The sequence below is a fragment of the Harpia harpyja genome, chromosome 13 (genome assembly GCF_026419915.1).
Source record: "Harpia harpyja isolate bHarHar1 chromosome 13, bHarHar1 primary haplotype, whole genome shotgun sequence".
NCBI lineage: Eukaryota > Metazoa > Chordata > Aves > Accipitriformes > Accipitridae > Harpia > Harpia harpyja.
Window position 1 is genome coordinate 36,687,738 of NC_068952.1, and position 20,731 is coordinate 36,708,468.

Consider the following 20,731-nt stretch of genomic DNA (forward strand, 5'->3'; position numbering starts at 1 on the left):
CTATTAAAATGAACACAGGAGATGGAGGACATGTTCATATTTGCATCTGTCTTTTAAATAGCAGTGACTCAGTTGCATTTGGGACATGTCATTTCACTGAAATTCATCCAAAAAAGGACTTGATTTTGGCGCTTCATTCTCTCTTTCCAACTCCTCTTATTTCCTCGTAGAACAAACTTCATTTTTGGTTGGCATTTTTATTACCTTATGGTGGATGAGACCTAAAATGCTGAAAACAAAGTCTGACTTCATTTTACTTCTCAAAGCACTGCTGTTGTCCAGCTATGGAAAGCTTTTGCTAATTCCAGCTGTTATTTGGGAACATGACTACACACCTGTGTGCCTTGCGTTTATAAAAGTGTTTGTCTTGATATCAAACTCTCAGGCAATTAGAGGTATGGTTTTGCTTTTTTTATTACTACTTTATTTGTACAGAGTGTGTGTGAGAGAATGCAGCTGTTATAGAAGTCATTATTATTGTTATATTTTTTAATCGGTATCAGATATGAAATAGCTCTAGCTTGAAACTGTGTTATTTAGACTTTAATAGAAAGTGAATGAAACAAAACACTTTATTAAAAAAAGAAAAAGCACCTCTTATCTCACCATCATCTCTGTATATGCTGTATTATATCCATCAGATCCATCAGTTAGAATTTTAGACAACTCATCATGGATCATTGAAACATAAAATAGAATTCTTTGTGTGTCTAGAAAATGAAAATTTCATGGTAATTTTATGCATGGCTTTGGAATGCAGACTTTTAACAGATTTGTGTGATTTCTTATACATACAAACTAATATGAATTCTCACATGGTTTCTGTGATCTTCTTAAATGGTTAAGTGATAATTTTGTTCTGTTTTCTTTTGCAGTTACATTGAACTTGAACCGACTGCTCCCTTGGTTGGCCATCTTCTTTGGATTAATTTTGGAAAATGGTGTGGTGTGCTTGTTCCAGAAAATGGGATGGGATGTTTGAAACGTCAGCCCAGATCTGAAGAAATACCAACAACATGACGATCATTTTCTGAGAATGATCTCTGCCAGCAGGCTCCAAAGACACTGTTTTCATAGTGATAAAGAAGGTGATAGATAACAAAAACTTGCATTAGTGGTGAGCGTAGACAGCTCTAGGATGAGTTAAAATGAGAAACTTTAGAAGTTTGGCTATTTAATGTGGTGAGCCATAAAACTTCAGCCTTAGCTTGTTTATTTTCCCATTAAAAAATATGAATGTGTCACTATCCTAATAAGCTTTATAAATCTGCCTGCATAGCTATGGCTGTAACAACAAAGGTACACTAAAAAAATTCAGCAGTGCTACCAATCACTGCATTTTGGCAGAAAGAGGAGAATGAATTGTTCCCTTAAGAGGAAGATATAAAAAAATGTAAAAGCCAAAATTGATATTTCTGCAAAAACAGATTTTCAAAGAGAGAAGTGAACATGTGCAAACAGTTTATTAGAGAAAAGGTAAGTATTGCAGAGTAAAACTACAGTGGGAAAACTAAGTTGCATGCTCTGGAATGTTTATGTAACAATCCAAAATAATAAAATATCTAGTTCTAGACTAATCTCTAGGAACTATAGTTTTAACTAGCTTGAAATTTTATGTGATCTCATAAATCCTGCTGCTTTATTCTGAAAGCTGAAAAGAGAGTGGGAGGACTCTGATCCCCAGCATACACGGTCGTTTGGGATACCGCTTCTTCTGCATTTAATGTTAAGGCACATCCCCCACACCCAGCCCTCATCTAGCAGCAGGTTTAGTGGAAGCAAAAAGTGAAGTATGAGGCTGCTCAGCAATACAGTAGTACTTGTTAAAAAAAAAACCAAACAACCCACAACCACATGTTTAGGCCTAAATTAGTGATGAAACATTTATAGAAGTTCTGTACCTTTTTCTCCAGCAGGCAAAGAGAGGGCTAGATGGCCCACAAAGAAACTTGCAGAATTGGTTTCTGCAGACAGTAATTGGGACACGAACCTACTTCTTTTGTGCAGACCAGTTTCCTTTACGTTCCATCCAACGTTTAATTCTCCTGCTTCAGTTCTGGAAGGCTCTACTATCTATAGGTACTACCGCCATTCTTCATTTTCCTCAGATGCCATCTCCTATCCGTGTTTTGCAAAATGCATCAAATAACATTTTGCAACATCTTCTATTCCAAACAGGCTTAGAGTAAGTCTAGCTTATGACCACAGAAGACATCAGACGTGTTTGTCTGATGCAACTGCCCATGCCATGGTAAGTTACTTGGGTCAGAAAAGCAAATGGTTGCTGATTCTGGCTGACACCACTCATGTGCCATTTGTGTTACACTTTACACGAGCATGTAGCAAAGGCAAAAAAAACCAAATTGCAACCTCTTTAAGTACATGAGACAGTTTAACACTGCAACTGCTCCAGCAAGCACATAATTGTGAAGGTGTATGAGGGATCCACCTTGCTACTAGTGTGAATCAGTGGCCAGACGAGTGTAGGTGTGCAGTTGCTCACGGGCTGAGCAGCAGCCTTGGCAACACAGTACCTAGAACATGCTTTGCTTTACATAATTAGATTTGGGGAGATACTCTGCCCCCAAAAGCTTTTTTAAAAACAGTATGTTGCCAAAGGTGCTTTGAGTAGTGCTCATCTTCCTCCTACAAGACCAGCACATGGTGTTGCAACAGAGACTGCAGGTTGAGAAGGTGCAAAGGGAAAGAGCAGTAGATGTTTTAGAAAAGCTTCAGGGATGCTGGTCTGGCCTGCTTTCATTTTCTTCCTGTCAGCACTGTCACTGGTTTCAGTCTAAAGGCTGAGTGGAGTACATTTAAATGTGACTATTGCAAGGAGAAGATTTTGCATTACATGTAATGTAAATATTACCTAGTCAGCAGGAAAACCATGAATATAATGTATATAAATTTTGCTTTGGGACAGTTTTCTTAAAGTTTATTTTGAATTTAAAATAATTGATCTCAGGACATTGTGTGAGTTTTATTCAGAAGACCTAGAATGGACATGAACACATTCTAAAAGAAGAAATGTTTATCTGTTGTGTCATATATGCCAATAACATATCAGTTATGCACTCTGTAATGCTATGAGGAGCCACCACTGTCCATATGCAACTTTGAGGATGGAGAAGAAAATCAAGAGCCACAGAGCTGTGGAATGAAAACAGGTGTTGTACAGGTTTTCAGTCTTCAGAAGCATTGTTACTGTCTAGTAGTGTAGGACATTCTGCCTTGTGTGGTTTTATGGCTACTCATTTACCAGAACTAACATGACAAATACACCAATATTTTGTAAATCTAGGGGGAGCTAAAGGATGCCCGGGGGGAGAGGGCAGGTGTATGTGCATTTTTTATGCCTTTGGAAAAGGGTTCTATATGGTGCTTCAGAGAGAACTGAGACTATTTTAAGGTCCTGACTGTTTTAAAACAGTCATCTCTCTCTCACATTCCTTTTTGTCTTTTGAGCAACTCTTCTTTCATAAACTATTTGTAATGAAATAGTCATCTGTGCTGGAAGAGGTATGACAAATAGCCTGCCCTTTCTGTATATCTTCAGTTCCTTCATTAACTTATGGGAAAGGATTTACTTGGGTTAAAAATATAACAGCCTGCAAATGAAGCCATGTAAACTCTTCGAGTTTTGCTTGGAATCAAAAGGGATATCATGGCATGTGGAGCAAATTTCAGAATTCTGTCGGATGAAATGCACAGAAGAACCAGTGATGTTACTCAGACTTGGGTTGAGCAATGGTTTAGTGATTGCGTAGTGGGAGCTGGGAACTTTAACTGGGTCCATAGGTCAGGTAACAAGTATTTAGAAATTACTCTATACGAAATTGGAGAATTAGAGTATAAGCTAGGGAGGGTTAAAAGAGAATGTAGGTGTCAGGCAGACTTCTACAAAAATAAGAGTTGAGAAGACTATAAAAACTAGGGGTAGAATCTCAAAAAAAATTAGTATGTAAGAAAAGGTGCGGTATAGATGAGTATGAGTGTATGATTAAGCAAATATATGAATGTCCTAAGTTTTCAAAGGATGAATATGAAGGAAGAATATTATTTATTGTAGACATTTTTCTAATAGTCTAAGTGATAACATGAAATGGCAAAGGATGTCTTTCAAACAGTAAAGTCTATGGGTTTCCCTAGAAAAGTTACTGATAACCTCATTACTTGTGGTTTGCACTTCATCCTTGAAAATACACTTTTATAAGCAGAATTACCAGTTGTACAGAGATAGAATTAGTCCTGTGCATAGGAAGAGCTGTGCAACAGCAGAGCTTCTCCCTTCATTCTGCAATAGTATGTGTTGCATTAGGTTTTGCTGATGGAGGCAAGGGCTACTACCCTTGTGACCTCGCGCAAGTACAGACAAGCGAGTCCTTTCTTCCATGACAAGTCGTATCTCAGGCATATAAACCGCCATTTGTTAGCCCAGTCTTCACCGAACTGAAAGTAAAATAGGACATCTGCACTGGAAAACTATTAGCAGCTGATTTCTCATAAAACAAGAAAGCCATTGTTTTTCAGGAGCTTGCATGCTTTTGCAATCCATCAGCTCTCCCCCAACTGGTCGTGTTAAGCACCACAGTGCCATCTGGAGTTGAAAAGCAAAGCACTATTGTTTCCAAAACTGGAAGGAACATGAAAGCGCTAGAAGTACATATTCTTAGATTAATTTTTGTTTTGTAAAGTCACAAATTCGAGCTTTGAAAATTAACATTCATTTTCAGTTTGGAGAAATGTTAGAGTGAAGTTAGCAATGCAAAACGGGTCACAAAATACTTGTTTTGGTGACTTGGTATCAAGGCCAATTCATCAATATATGTACCATGAAAGCTATAAAATGCAAATTATTTTAGCATGGCATCTCTTTGTTTAAGACATAAACAGTCCTGCAAACTGGGATTATTCTGAGTAGCCTCGCTGAGCTCAGAGAAAATTCATGTGGCAAAAGACATAGTGAATACATTCCTCCACTGCTAAAATTCAATAGGAATTTTGTTGCTGAATTGATTTGAAACCCAGTTTACTGCAGTTAGAATTTGCAGGAAGCTGCAGATAACAGGACTCCTGTTTTCTCTCCTGCCTCTTATAATGCTGTTCTGACCTTCTTAGTCTTTCCAATAACGCTTACTATATTACTGAGGTGGCTAGAAAGAAGATCTGAACACGAGGAGCTTTGTAAAATCTTTTCCCTAAATTTATAAAGCTCTTTTGAGCCTTGTCTAGATAAAAGGCAGGTCTGCAAAGCATCTAGAAAATACTGGCAATGATGTTTTAATTGCTATTCATCAGGATAATAGATACTGTGGGGTTTTTTTCCTGGGTAAAAATGTGGTTTAAATTCCTTTACATAGTAGCGTAAGAGTGTGAACTCATACAGTTTGTACATGTGCTGGCTGCTGCAGAAATAAATCCAGATGACCCCCATAATTTCTTATACTCTCTAACCATAATTCTGAGTACATTTTTAGGCAAAAGAGCTGTTGTCCATAAGCTGCACAGAATTGCCTGCCATAGCTACTTGAGCAGAGGAGTGGGGACCTGAATTAAGATCTGAATCCTAATCCTGGCTATAAGGCCGACTAGTGCTGTGACCTTGAGCAAGTCATATATGTGGCTCCATATAATGGTTGTACCTCCACCATTACAGGATTTGGGGGAGGATTAATTTGTTCATGTCTGCTTAAAAAGATGAAAAGTATTAAGTCCTCTCAGCTGCAGGTTGTTGGGAGTCAGTCAACACCATGAATGTCAGATGTTGAAACACATGCCAAGAGCCAGAGAATGTGAATATAGAAGGTGACAACGTTTAAAGTCTTCATTATGTTATGGGAAGCTTTAATTCTGGCCCTTGCTGGCATACAGTTCTATAACATACATATCTGAAGACTTTTAGGAGTATATACAGCAAATTGTGAATCCGTTATTGTGAATTTTAAGTTACTCCAGCTGCTGTGTACCAGAATAAATCTGAAATTAGTTAAAAAACTTGGAGGGGAGGGAGTTGGCACATTAACTGATCTTACTTACAGCTATCTGAAAGGAAAATTAAGGTATCTTATTTGACAGTTTGAGGCTTTGAGGTAAAAAGCACGGGTAAGTCTTGCATAAGAATTGTTTTTTTAAAAAACATATCTTTTCAGTAAATGAATCTACTAACACTGCACAAACTTAAACAAGAAAACAAAGTCTCAACAACACAGAAGTGCTTCTACTCACCTTGCACTCTCTTCTCAGAACTGCTAATTCACTCTGTAAGCGTCTGTGGATGTTACCTTTATAGTGATTCCCTGCCACACATGCTGTAGCCCATCCGATGCTGTCATACATGCATCACTCCTAAACTTTGATCCCTTCTTTGGTCTCACTTCACTTCCAGTATAAAGCTTTGGTTCTAACCTTCAAAGCCACTGATGTATCACGGGTTGGCTACAGCAGAGATAGCATCTCTTTCTCTCAGTAGGACTACAGCGTTCTTTTGATCACCAGAAATCAAAAGCTAAGAAAAGTGTAATAATAACTAGGAAGAAAACATTCTCCATCGAGAGCATCCAGTGCATAATAAAGTGCCACATACCAGCACCAGAAGAAATGGCTTGGACTTTGCAGGACAGGCAGCAAAAGTGAATGCATCACTTTGAGCATACTGCTTATCAATTTTTTAAACAACAGGAATATCTATTTCCCTGTGAGGACATTTCTCCTACTTAATAGTGTGGAAATGGCAAGTGGGTTGCACAGCAAGGAAAACACAATCCATCTCTTACTCATTCCATCCTGGGAGAGAGCAAAATGAAAATAAGACAGTGCTGATTAGTGAAGAATTTTTTCAGCAAGGGTGGACAGATTATTCAAAACCTTTCCTTTGGAAAAACAAATTAACTTTGCTGTCCATGAACACAATGGTAGCTATTTGTTTCTTTACATAACCTCATGACAAGACTTAGTTTGTATTAAAACTCGCGTCTTTTCCAACTTTATTTTATCCTTCTTTCACTTTAAGTGGATTTTTCCTTAAAAACTTTCCTGCTCAATTGAGTTGTGCAATTTATCTAAATGATGTGTGTGTGTAGATGGGGAGAGAGGGAAGGTCAATCCTATTCTTACAGCCCGTGCATTTTGTGCCTTATCTATGTAGGAGATTGTGCAGCTTCTGACCATATAAAGGCCCTACACTGAAAGAAAAGGCCACCTGGGAGAAAGACACCTTATCCCCACAATAGTTTTGACTATTGTGCAACAGGACAGATTGTATCAGTTTCAAAAAAAAAAAGTCACGTACCTGATAAAACAGCATCAGAAACATGTACAGATCATGTCTCCCTTCCCTCACTGTTACTCATCTGCTTTCATTTAAAAAAATGCCAGCCTGGTGATGCTAATCTAATTCAGCTGCAGGAGCGCTTTGACAGAAAGTTCAGCAAGGTGTTTTTAATCCTCTACAATAAGTTCTGCCAGAGGACAGCAGAACAGGAACCCCTCACGTGCAGATCCTTCCTCACTGTAACGGTGGGGCAGAAGGTGCCATCTGCCATTTCATGGCATTAGATGGGAAAGTGGTGGCTCCTCTAAACTCCCAGCAGCTGCTCCTGAGGGCTGAGCTCTTTGTCCTGCCCGAGCTGGCAGCTGCCCCTGCCACTGCTGATGGGAAGAGGTTTTTTTTCACAGAATCAGATGGGGCTAGAAGTGAACTCAGAAGTCATCTGGTCCTTCAGCCCTCAGGCTGGATGGGTACTCTTGACATGTTCTCACTGGCAGAGTGAGATCCAGGCTCTGAGAGACTAAAGCTAAGCCTCCTTTCCTAAATTAGGAGACCTGTCAGCTCTTACTGCTTGCAGTGGCTGTTGGATGCCCAGCTGCTTTTCAACTATGACCATTTATTCAAGCAATACAATTTTATGAAAATACAAGATTTTATCTGAGGAACCCATTGTGAAGATGGTGGCTTGATCTTTTAGTAAGTTTGTATTCTCGACTTTTATTCTCCAGGTTGCACGCTTCCAATTCCCTGCTACCCCCTGCAACCGCCTTGCTAAGCCAGCAACATGAAAATCCATCAGACAGATTCCTTGGCTGTCAGACTGTAAAGCATTTAAGACTTATAAATAAATAAGGCAGCCTGTACCTCTTCAGATCTACTACAAGCTCCGTGTAAGGACTTACACACTGGGTTACACACAGTTAAGTTGAAACAAAAATATGATCATTGCCTACAAGTGAAAGCATTTAATTCAGAGAATGAGAGAACGGGCATGGTGAATTGAGATCCCTCTTCCTGGAGAATAAACGCATCTGTACAAACTCCCTGCTAATTTGCGAAAGAAATTGTGGTGTAAATTTCCATAGTCGGCACACTTTTAAGCAGACGCTCTTACAAATTAATGTCTGCAGTAATAGTGAGATACACTTGGCTTCTCTAATACTGATTGACGTATTCTGTCCATACACACCTGCATTTGAAAGCATAGAAAAGATTTTTATTCTCTATGAGAAGAAGTGACATTGAAAGCAGAGAACAGTGCTACATTTGCAACAGAAACAGAAAGGACTTTCTGAATGACTGGCTAGTGATAAGTGGCATAGAGGAAAAAAGTCCCATTGTGTAACCACATAAAGCACTGGAGACGAGACAAATCTATTTACATATGAAAACTCAAACCTCAAGTAAATCCTACAGAAAAGGACATGAGACAGGATAAATACATAAAACAGAATTCCTTCTTCCCCACAGAATTCCTTCTTCCCCAACGCAAATTTCTACCTCTCATTTATCATTAAATTTTAATCCTTTATGCAAGCGCGATGACTGTGCTGTGACAGTCCCCAAAATACACTAGACCTTTGTTCATAAATGTCTTTCCTCTTCTAAAAATGCACACAAAGGTGTAAGTTATATAGTGAATAGGTGCTATATATTCAATTTCTCTCTACAGGTTATATTCTGTGATGCAAGGTATTTAAGGAAATGCTTCTCCAATTTGAGCAACATGACTAAGTATCAGTCAGAAAGAACAAGGGTAATTCAAAGATACAAGCCAAGATTGTTATTATTTGTACAATAGTAAACAGAAGAAAAAGGAATATTGAGACTCTTAGAGAGAATATAGACATGCTGTGTTCATACAGGATAAAAACAAAATGGTAACAGGACTTCGATATTCTAGTGCTATGAGAAATTAATTCTCACTCTGATTTGATGTATTATTTTTCTTTCAGCTGATTCTGATAATGTCCATCCCTTATACCAAACAACTATTTTAATATTTCACTAGTTTACCTTTTGTGTAATGTAGCATATAAAAAATAATTTTATTCCATGATAGGAACTGCCTATGATGTTACTTAGTAGTAATGGAACAAGTTAGAAATGTGGTCCTGTTTAAGCTTGTACTTTACCTGTTCAAAACTTTGCATCGCTCCTTGTTAATTCACCTCTGCATGCCCTGCCTGAACTTTCCAATATCTTAAGCAACCCTAACAAAATTGTAGGCCGTGAGGGCTTTCAATACAAATAATTAGTGCTACAGGTTTTTGTTAAATTCCAGATTCAGTTAAACTGAAGACATTGTAAAGAGTTGAGTTGAGAGGAAAAATAACTAAATGTACTGTCCCTATCATCCAGGTGCTTTTATAACTGAAGTAACGACCTTATGATGTTGCCTTTTTGTAAGTGACTTAAAAGATTCTGCTGTTTGACCAGTCAGAAGGGTTTAAGCAAGAGCTGGTAGGGCTCAGACAGGCAACTTTATTGTTTGTGACAGTGCCTGGTATCCTGAGCCAAAATGAGCTCTCAAACTCTTACTCATGCATCTGGCCAGATAATCACAGGGACGTTTCTGACCCGTGGAAGAAATGCTTGTGATTTCTGAAAGAGAATAGCACTGCAGGGAGGATTGAACTACTGCTAACATGAATTTAAGGCAGTGGTTTGACACAGGATTGAACCCTCTATGCACTAACAATTCTAAACAGTCTGGTTCAGTCACATTTTTTTTAAATTCTAATAATCCACGATTTGCATGGGATTTCTCCTCTCATTTTAAATTGAGGAATTCTCAAAGATTACATTCTCTTGAAGACATTATCTTAATAATGCCTTAGCATGAATGCATTTAAAACCCATGGCAAAAGTTCAGTGCAGAGTTGGAATAGTCACAAGCATGAGTATTTCAATAGCAAATGGGTTTGTCTCTTTAAATTGCATACCAACCTTATCTGAAAAATGTAAATTCTACAGCTAAAAGCACATTCCTCTGAAATCAGATGTGGGCTTCATTACTCAGGGCTGGTTGTTTCCACATTCATCTAATGACTTTTCCTGAACAGAAAGTCTGAAAGGGAGCCAAAAAAGTAAGGCAAACAGACTTCTGCAGTGAATATTCATCCCCTCCAAAGTTCCTCTGTCATTTAAAAACAAATGGCCAAACTCACTGCTGGTCATCTGGAACAAGAACTCCCTCCTAATCCTAGTGCTTCCTTACAAGGCATAATTGCTGCGCAAGCTGCAGGCACCAGTCCAGCACACATTGAGCCTCACCTAAGGTTTAATCCATCACATCTGTCCTGGAGCACATCTGGGTTCTGCGGGGCCTCCGCTGCTCTTCCAGACAGCCTCAGCTCAGGAGAGTTTGTCACCGTGTCCGCACAGATCCCCCAGGTTCTTTGAGCCAGGGCAGAAGCTAGTCCTCGCAGCAGACCCTGGACGTTCACAAAGCTAGCTGTGGAGTTGGGGTTTGCCAGGATCATAGAACAGCCTGTTAGGAAGCTTTAGCATGTAGTTTAGGAGCTTTGAAACTGCCAGAAAATGTTAAAATCAATATAAGATGACTCTGCAAATACAACAGAGCTTTTAACTAGTTTGCTAAGAAAACAAACAAGCTATTTCCTTGGGTCATGCAGCATTGTCTAGAGTTAAATTTAGTAGCTTCAAATAAACCAAAGATAACAATGGATGGAAAAATGTACTTCTGAGGAGTTGTTTTCTGAGAAAATGCATGTAGCGTATGAAAAGGAATATGAAGCTCAAACTGCTGTGGTAATGTATCCTCTACGGGCAGGCATCACTAAACCAGGAGTAAATTCTTTTGAAGTGGCTGAAGGACACAAAGCTGCATGTTGGAGAAGAAAAGACCTGTTGATAGGGTTCCCTTTGGCATGTACCCGATTAATCCTCCCATTTCACATTCCTCCCCAGTGGTCAGCTGAACGACAGAGTGGGGGAATTAGTTCCCCTTGCCCTCAGAGCAACCTCATTCCTCAAGCAAGATGAATGGCTTTAGCTAGGCAGCAAGGCAAACAAAACGTGTTCTTTCCAGTTAAGCAAAACTGTGTACCTGCAACAAATGACGGTAACATTAAAAATACATGACAAGTAGCATATACCCAGACTCTAAAACAGGTTGGAAAAGGACATGAAAAATCCCCCAAGCTGTCAGCAGCAGAACTAATGAAACATTGGATCTTAAACAACTTGTGTCCCAGGACCTCAGTGTCTCCTTCCAAACTGCATGAAGCTCCGGCCTCCAGAAACTGTGACATCCCTCACCACAACACTCACCCCTTCCAGCATCCCATTTAGTCTCAAAGGCAACACCTGGGGTCTTCTCTGGGACCCCTGCTGTATCCCCAGTTTTCATCCTCACTCGCTAAAAGATGTGCTGAAGACTCCCCACCTCCTTCCCACACCACCCACTGGCGCCCAGCACCATGGAAGATACGGCACGTGCCCTGGCTGCTGCAGAGCTGCCAGCAGTCGGGTGACCACCCGGCTTTTGCTTTCTGGATGCTGGGTGCCCAAACAGAAATTAAAACCTGAGTTTTACCTGTGATCCTGTCCGTGGAAGCAGCAGAAAGTCTCTCCCCTCCTCCAGCTGCTAATTTTCACAAGGTTTGTAAACACAGCAACTTTCCAACTTCTATCAGATGTGGTTTATAGCAAACAGACTGACAGAACATGCATGGACAGAGTCATTGCATAAGCTTTGTTTCCTTAGGAACTTGACTAAATATGAGGCAAAACCTTAGGTTTGTAAAGAGGTACTAAGTGGATCAACTTTCTTATACTGTCTTCATTGCATTTAAGATTTTGCAAACTGTATTATTTACAAGAAAATGTAAATATAATTTAAAAAAAAATTATTTTAGAGGGTCATGCAAAATTATTTGGTTACCTATGATTAGGAACTAAATCAATTACAAATACTGTAATAATAGTAATTTTTGCCTAATCCTTCCCTTAGTCTTCCAGTTTCACGTGACTACACTAAATTTTATATTAAAAACTCAACTTTAGTGAGCATCCAAGTCCAAGCTACACATAAACAGTGTGATTTTGCCCTACCTTTACTGGAAAACTCTATCTTTGAAGCAACACTGATCTTTTTTACAAGTTATTCAAATGACTGCCTACTGCGTTTCACTGCGTTACAAAGTATTACCTTTGAAAACATTTGTAGTGTGTATTTGAATACCTCTTATATCTTAGTATAGATACCATGCAGCTCTTCCACAGTCTTGGAAATACAGGAGACCAAGCAGCAGTTCTGATTTAAGGAAAAAGATCCCTGCTTCCATGTCCCTCCACACTAAAATCAATAGGGCTGATGGTGAATTCACCAGGAGCTGAAGCTGAACCTAAATGCTCATCTATTGTAGGTGCCAGGGCATCAGCCACCCATTTTTTATGACACCCGCTTTCTCCAGAGTGCAGCACCTCTTCCAGACTCCTCTCTTTTTGTAGACTAAGAACATTTCCAAGGGACTAGACTGTAATATAATTATGATCATATGACTCTTGCAGTTGTCATAGCAATAAAATGAGGGTGGTATGTTGTTTTAAAAAAAAAAAAAAATCTTCAAATATAGATAGCACAGACCTAATACTTCCTTATTTCCAACTGTTTTACCATATTTGTAGGCCCTTTGGAGAAAGGCCAGTGAAGAGTTACCCATGGCAGACTGCCTTCTGAACCGCTGTACTCACAGTTTTCCACCTCTGAGCCGCAGGAGCCTGGCTGTCCTTGTTTGTTTCCTTGTAAACCTGTCTTTTCCTGCGCCCGCTCCATACTGGCTAAGCTGGCCGCACTGTGGGGGACTGAGAGAGTTGTGCGGTATTCACTGGGTAGGGAAGTTTTCAAGAGTTTCTTTCGTTATACCCTTAAAAGGCATCCTTAAAAGGTTATGTGCAATTCAAATTGGGGTTACAGAGTAAAAATGGGAAAGGGATTGTTGTCGGTATGTGGTTTGGACCAAGGGTACCAAGCTTTTGTAGTAACACAGCTTGTTCTGTCATGCACACAACGAAACTTACTTGAAGCTGCATGTAACAATTACTCAGTGTTGAAGCTCTACTTTCTCACCAAGGACCTCTCTTTCAAAGCAATTTCCCTACTTAATGCTGTTACAATGTAGTAAAAAGAGATACAGCTCACAACTGAAACACCAGGCACAGAAATCTGCCTCTGGAACAACTGCGTATTGATTTTATAACAAATTTACTCTTTTTAAAAACCTTTGTCTAGCTAGCCAGCCTTCACAGCTTCTGAATTTGCCTTCGGAATATAGACTGTAAACTCTCCCGTGCAAGACGGTGTTATTAAAAGGGACAAGGTGCTGAAAACTTAGCAAGTCCTAATAATCTATCCTTTTTTCCAGTGCAGATAATGTTGTGGAGTGATGCCTTGAAACTTTTATGCTTCTCTTGGTACTGCAAATACCAGCCAAACATTCCATGTTCCCCAACTCACAAGCATGCTGTATTGAAATTAGAAACATAAATAATTTTGCTTTTTAAGTTTCATTTATATAAGAGAAAGTACCGTGAATTTTGATTAAGTCCATTCTCACCAGTGGGACTATTAATGAATGGCACTGTGTAAGTATCTGTGAAACAGAATCTTTAATTCTAGTAGAGACAGGATTTTCTCTGTTGAATTAAAAAACAAGTAAAATCCAATTAAGACAGAGAAGTAGGAAATTCCCATTCCACATATAGGCAGGTAGAACCTTTTCCACTGTAATTTAAAAATTGCTCCCTTCAATCCAGGTATTTAGGGGGAGGTTGGGAAGGGGGGATGGTTTGGATTCATTGAAGGAAATGGTAAATTAAAATACACACAACATTAAAATGTTATGCTAAACATCATGCTTTTTATTTTTTGGGAAAGAGCAAGAAAATAGCAGTACTTCAACAGTCTAGAAAAAGCCTCATCTAAATACCAAGAGCACAGCAAATTATATTCAAAGCTGACACATTCTTAAGTCAAAGCATGAAGTTGTATGTACAGATGTGTGTGTATATATACTCATACATATATACACACATACATATACAACTTTTTAAATATAGATGTAGCCATTCGGATTACCTGTGTTTGCCTTATCATTCATTTTAGTTTTGGGTGAGTGAAGTAATTAGACCAGAATTAACATTTAAAAAAAAAAATCCAACCATTGCCACAGACTAGATTAAGAACTTATACACATACACAATTACAGCACAGTCTTTACTCTTGTGGCCTTTAAATTCCACTAAAATAAGCCGGTTTTAAAGGGAATGCACAAAACCTCCACCCTGGAAGTCTCTTGGCTTTTATCACTGCAACATCCTAGCCTTTGCTAAAAAACTAAGAGAGGAGCTACCCCGGAACGTGATCTCCAATTCTTTCTGTAAACTGTATGCATGCCAGACATGAACCATGCAAAAACCCTTTGAGATTTAAGCCCTTAATTATTAGCTTGTGTCAAGATTCAGGCACTATGTTTTACAGCAATCTTTAGAATTAAAGTTAAGAAATGAAAATCGCGTTGGGAGCTGATTTTACTTAAAACAGAGAAGGGTGAAGACTCAGATAGTTGGCAACTCTCATTTTCCAAGCTGATTAAGCATTACATGTACACACTATGAAATAATAAAAACTTAACCGAGTGCTGTAGTAAGTTCTGAAAACAAAAATAAGTTATACTTCAAAGAACAAGTTAGTATAAAAAGTTTTAACATATGCAAAGTATGTGCTCAAAATACTTATTCTGCATTTTTAAAAAGAGCTGTAGTCTACCTCACAGAAACAAAGTTCACCCAGTATAAAATATTGCAGTTTGTCCCATTGTGTCATATGAGAGGTTTCCTTATTCTTCATATGATCGAGAACACTTGCACAAGAGTTCATGTTATTCCAAGCCACATAGTGGCAGACAGACTATGTTTGAATCTGTGCTTTTACTATGCAGGACAGTAAAAGCTAAGCAAACCATTTCAGAACAGAGTTTAGCAGGTCAAAGAGCTATGTTGATGCGAGAAATCCAGACAACAGTATAAAAGTTAATGCCAAGTGGCAGTACCAAGAAAGTGAATTAGATCAACAGAAAAAAACTGCTGATAACATTCACTATCACATGTACAGCTTTGTAAGCTAGGAATAAGGAAAAGTCAAAATTAGCTTAAGGAGAAAAAAAAATTTAAACTGTGTAAACAATCCGCCCGGTACAAAACTGGATGCAGCTGGTAAGAGCAGATCTAGCTTAGTAGAGCTGAGGATGTGCGTGCATCCAGATGCCTGTTCAAACTGCATTTATCAATACCGTTGACCAAAAAAGAAAAATCACCTATAGCTATTTACACCACAGCGGAGGCTTCCCTCCCCCCTTACAAAGTTATTACAACTCAGGAAGTCGCTGCTGTCTTCTACGATAAAAATTCCAGTTATAAGCTACCAACGTTTGCAAGTTGAAAACGCCCACCTTGCAAATTAAATTGAAAACTCTTGTCAAGCATGTCTGAGGACTCTTCAAAAGTTAGAGTACAGCACTTTCCTCAAGTGGTATTTGCATGAATAACTTGTACTGACAGCCTGTTAAAATAAGTGAATTTAACACAACTCGGGGTAGCTGGGCGTTCCTCCTCAGGAAGGGGGATCTGTACAGATTCCAGTCGTTCTTGCTGAGGCGTGTTACAGGGAGAGAAGGACAAAAGAACCTCGGTCAGCCTGGAGGTGAATCTTCCTGTTTCTAGAAGTATTCCTCCTCTTCATCAAAAAAGCCATTTTCCAGAGCGTACGTGCAGTCTGCGTTAGAGTCAGCTTGGCAGGCACCTTTGTATTCTTGAATCGATTCATACAGGGAGTACAGCTGACACAGTAATGACATATCTAGCTGTCGAAGGCCAACCTGAGGGGGAAAGAATTCAAACAAACAAACAAACAAACAACAGTATTACAATTGTGATTTTACTGGCAGTATAATGCTATGTATCTTTCGTTGCTAAACAAGAGGATCAAGCTTCTTTCCAACTTGAACAGTTACGAAATATGGAAGTATAATTCATTTTCTAAGGTGACAGACTCCCCACGGGATAAACTGGGCAAAAGAACAAAGCGATGCGATACAGAAGAACACGAGCAAAGTGTTCTTCAAGATTTTGTCGTATTACAATGCCCTGCTTAACTTCCAACAAGCAGTTCACTCCTATCTGAAGCATTACAGATAAATTCATAAACTCTATATTCCTCATTATGCAAGAGACATACTTTTCCAGTAACTCTTTCACACATCTTTCCCACACAGTGTCATAGGCTCTCTGGTTTGTTTTTTTTTTTTTTTTAAAACGGCCTGGATTAAAACTTGCAAATGGAGCTCTGCCTGGTTTTCTGCTTCCCAGCTAAGCATTTCTACTATCCTTTCTTTTCTGTATCAACACACATAGGCATCTGACAAGGCTAGGTATGTCTAGCACAATACAGCGTGCTACTTGAAGGCAGCAAAACTAAAGCAGAGTGAGATGAGGACACGCGTTGTAGCCTGCAAACCTTCAGAATATTTTCATGTGCTACTCAAGCATAGGCTTGATTTATAATTAAGTGCCTAATGGTTTGGTCCCCAAACTTCTAAAATATTAGTTCCAGACCTAATTAAAGATTTGGAGCAACATTAAAAAAAAGGTTACCGTGTCGCCTGCATCTTTATGTCACGTACAAAACCAGTAGGTTGCACCACAAAGCAAAATAAAGCTAGTCATTTAACTCCAAGCAGTTTCCCTCTCTGGCAACAAAATGGAGAGTTAGTTTGATACTGTCACCTATCCAAGTCAGATCAAATTAAATCCAGGTTTTGTCTTGCAGTAAATTAAAACCACTACCCAATTTAACATTTTCAAGAAGCAGCCATTTCTGCCTAAATTTTCAACTAAGCGTTAAGCTGACAGGCTGTTCCTAGTGAGCCTCAGTTTCATCAAATTAAAGTTTTCGCTACAACTCATATTCAGAGGAAAAAAAACAAATAATAATGTTAGTAGCCTTTACTGCAGCCTGAATGCCAGGCTGTATTTTACCCAGAATGAGAACTCTTACCTCAAAAACCTCTCCTTACATGTCTAATTCTAAGGACAGATACACTCAGCACACAAGAAAACCACAAGAAGCTAGCAGGAAGATCTTCCTTTGGCATTGCTGAACTATCCTACTAGCTCCTTCTTCTGAAGATGGAAGGAGGAGAAGTAAGAAAAAGTATCATACACCACAACACAGTTCCAACTCAGAAAAATAGGATATGGCATCTTTCAGGACCAACGCAAATTACTTGGTGAGGTCATGAAGCCGAGACATGATGTCCCGTACAGACCAAACATGAGGACGTTAGGACAAGACATGGAACAAGAGGTAGAATGCTGCACTAGCTGCCAGGAGGTGACAGACGAGCCTTTCCACCACATTGGATCTATGCTGCTTTTCTTACCATTTTCCTCTGTAACCACCACAACAAGTTTCTCTCCCCTTGTTGTTTAAGCATGCACCCCAGGAAGCATATGCTACTCTTCCTTGCTCTCTATTCTGTAAGAGGAAACCAGCACTTGTGCAAATCTCCTTCTGAAAAAATTTGTAAAACAAAACCCAACCAACCAACCAACCAAGACTGCAGGAGGGAAAATAAAATGGAGGTATTTGTACCATATCCAGACCCCTCCATCTAGCCCTGCTGAAGTAATTTCTTCAGATTCGTTAAGCTAATGACTGTTTACCTGCCCAAGAATAAAGTCTGAACATCAACCTTTGGAGATGGCAGGCGATGAAGTCTGGCTTGCCCCACCTAAACAAACGGCTCGCCTCAGGTAAGAAAGGATGCTGTGAAGCTGGACTTAATGCTATGATATGCAAACATGAGACCCACCAGGCAGACTTGCATTAGCAAAAAATGTTTGAAGGACAAGACTGCGGTGAAGAACGGTTCAAAGAGCGATTAGGAGTGAGTCAAGCCAGAAAACTCAACCTGGAGACAGACGACCGGTTCCTCATCTCCTGAGGAAAGCAGGCCCATTTGCACCAGCAGCTCTCCTGTTTCAACTCCATAAAGCACTTCAGTGCTTTCTATGAAGATCAGTTCTATGCAAAGCGCAACCTCCAAGATAGAAATCGCTCAGCAGAATTAACTTAGCAGGCCTTAACACCAAATAGTTACATTTAATATCTTATTTTTCTGTAGCAGCCACTAGTGTCAACAATCAAACAAGAACAGTAAGTCTATTGAGAAAAATGCAGCCTCTAGCTCTTCATGACTTTCAAATATGATCCCCAAGGTAGCAAAAGCCTGAATAAATGCCTGAGCCTTTATGCACAAGCATAAAGTTTTTAATCCCAGCCAATCTGCATTTGACTCTAGAGTTTTATCATAGCACCTACAAGGCAACCTATAATGCACAGTCCCATGCAATCGACTCTGTTCATCAGGATCACAGTTCTGAAGTGACCTCTCCTTTCATTCCTCCCCCTCCAAAGCATCTAAATCCATCACCTTCTCATCTTCAAAACTTACATACATAGTACCTTGCTTCATCATGCAGGGAAAGATGCTGCCATGCATTTCTTCCTCATTCACTATTGAAAACTCAAAGCAAGCTCGTTACTCAATAGAAATGCTATCTTTGACTGCTGCAAGAAAGAGTGTTCAATATAAATAATAAAGTGCTATTATCTACTTGATGAAAGGCAGCCTATTAGTACGCGAGAGTCTCTCTAATTTGTACTGGCCACAAAAAGTACACCTGGAACTGAGGAGACTGTTGCTTGAAAGCCTTTGATGTGTTCAGAGGTAAAGTATTTCTTTCTTCAGAAGCATTTTATCAAATTATCATCAAGGATAACAGAGTATCAAAGGGCAAGTCTAGTTGTCAAGCATGTCATTTGATTTTTCATTTGGAAAAAATAGATTAGACTTTTGTAATGAGTTATATTTGCTTTTTTGGAAAGGATTAAGATGACTAAGATCATACCCTTGTTTCCCCTTAGAGCGCTGTAGAAAAAAGCCCCAGCGGTCGATAGCCACTTGCGCTTCCCGTGCTTCAGAGCAAACTGGCAATCCTAACACACAGTTTTAAGAATATCTCAAACCGCGTTTGAGCTACTTGTTGAAACACTGGTGGCAGACTTAAGATTTCAGCACACTACATTGTCCTGAGCACAGAAAGCTCCTTCAACAGAGTTTCTTGTACTCGAACACTGTTTGACCACGAGAAAAAGGGCCTTAAAACAGGCGGATTTTCAGCAATATCGTATTTTCTGTGTTTCAGAAGACTTAAGTGCACAACGCTTAGGTTATTATTAGTCATTACAACCGCAGCCGGCACCAGCAAAGCACCAACACCCAAAGCACTGTTTCATCAAAAGGTGCGCCCGGAGGAATTCCACTAATAACGCCGCGCTACAGAATCAAAACAAAGTCCTGAAGAAAACTATGTTTAATTGCACTTCACCCGAACTGAATGAATCAATGCTGACACCCTTTTTTTTTTTTTTTTTTTATTTAACCGACAGACAGCCTTTTAAAATGGGTGTCAGGTTCAAATGGATGCTCGTTAAACGGCTCTCAATCCGCAGACGGAGGAGCCCCACCATTACAGAGGCAGGCCGGTAGAATCGAGGCGGGGGGGTGTCCCTTACCCTTACCGGCGCCTTTCACAGTACCCGCACCCCGCGGCAGCCGGCCCGGCTTAACGTGGGCCCGCATCCCCCCCCCTCCCTCTCCATAGTGGGCTCGACGGGCCGCGGCCGGCCCGGCCCGCCGGGACCCGGGCCGCCGGGGGGGGGGGGGGGGGGGAAGCTGCGTCCCCCGCCGCCGCTCGCCACGACTGCCGCCCCCGCCGAGGCCCGGTCCCGGTCCCGGCCCGCCCCGCTCACCATCTCCTTGCGGAGCAGGGCCAGCGCCGCGTCCAGGTTGGGAGGTTTGGGCGGCCGCGGCGAGCCCCGGCCGCCGCCGCTCAGCTCGTCCTGGATGCGGGACTTCTGCGCGTAAAGCCGCTCCAGGTCCCGCCAGCGCCCGCCCTGGCCGCCGCCGCCGGAGGAGGAGGAGTTCAACAACCCGCTCAGGCTCTTGGGCAGCGGCGGCAGCCCCGCGCCGCCACCGGGCCCCAGCAACCCCGGCCCGCTCATGCTGCGGCGGCGGCGACCGACGGAAGGAGCCGCCTGGGCCCCGCTGCGGGAGGCGCCGCCCGGAGCCCGCCCCGCCTACGGGCCGGGCCGGGCCGGGCCGGGTCGGGGCGGGGGTGGGGGAAGAGGCCCGGCGGGCGGGACGGAGGCGGAGGCCCTCGGCGGCGGGGGAGCCGGGCCGCAGGTGCCCGGGGGTGGGCGGCGGCACCCGGCCGCCTCACCGCCTCACCGCGCCGCGCCACGGCGGCTTTGTCTGAGGCGAGGTGCGCCACGGCGGCCCGCGACCCCGCGGGCAAGGCCCGGCTGCCGGC

General features: G+C 41.0%; 1 protein-coding gene across 1 annotated transcript; it reads right to left on the reverse strand.

The window, feature by feature from the left end:
• Positions 1 to 14,137: 14,137 nt before the first annotated feature.
• Positions 14,138 to 20,498, reverse strand: FAM89A (family with sequence similarity 89 member A). Its single transcript, XM_052806651.1, has 2 exons — positions 20,172 to 20,498; positions 14,138 to 16,173 (listed from the first exon to the last, which is right to left on the reverse strand). The coding sequence occupies exons 1-2, from the start codon at positions 20,421 to 20,423 to the stop codon at positions 16,015 to 16,017; spliced, it is 411 nt and encodes a 136-aa protein (XP_052662611.1). The 5' UTR covers positions 20,424 to 20,498; the 3' UTR covers positions 14,138 to 16,014.
• Between the last annotated feature and the right edge of the window lie 233 nt (positions 20,499 to 20,731).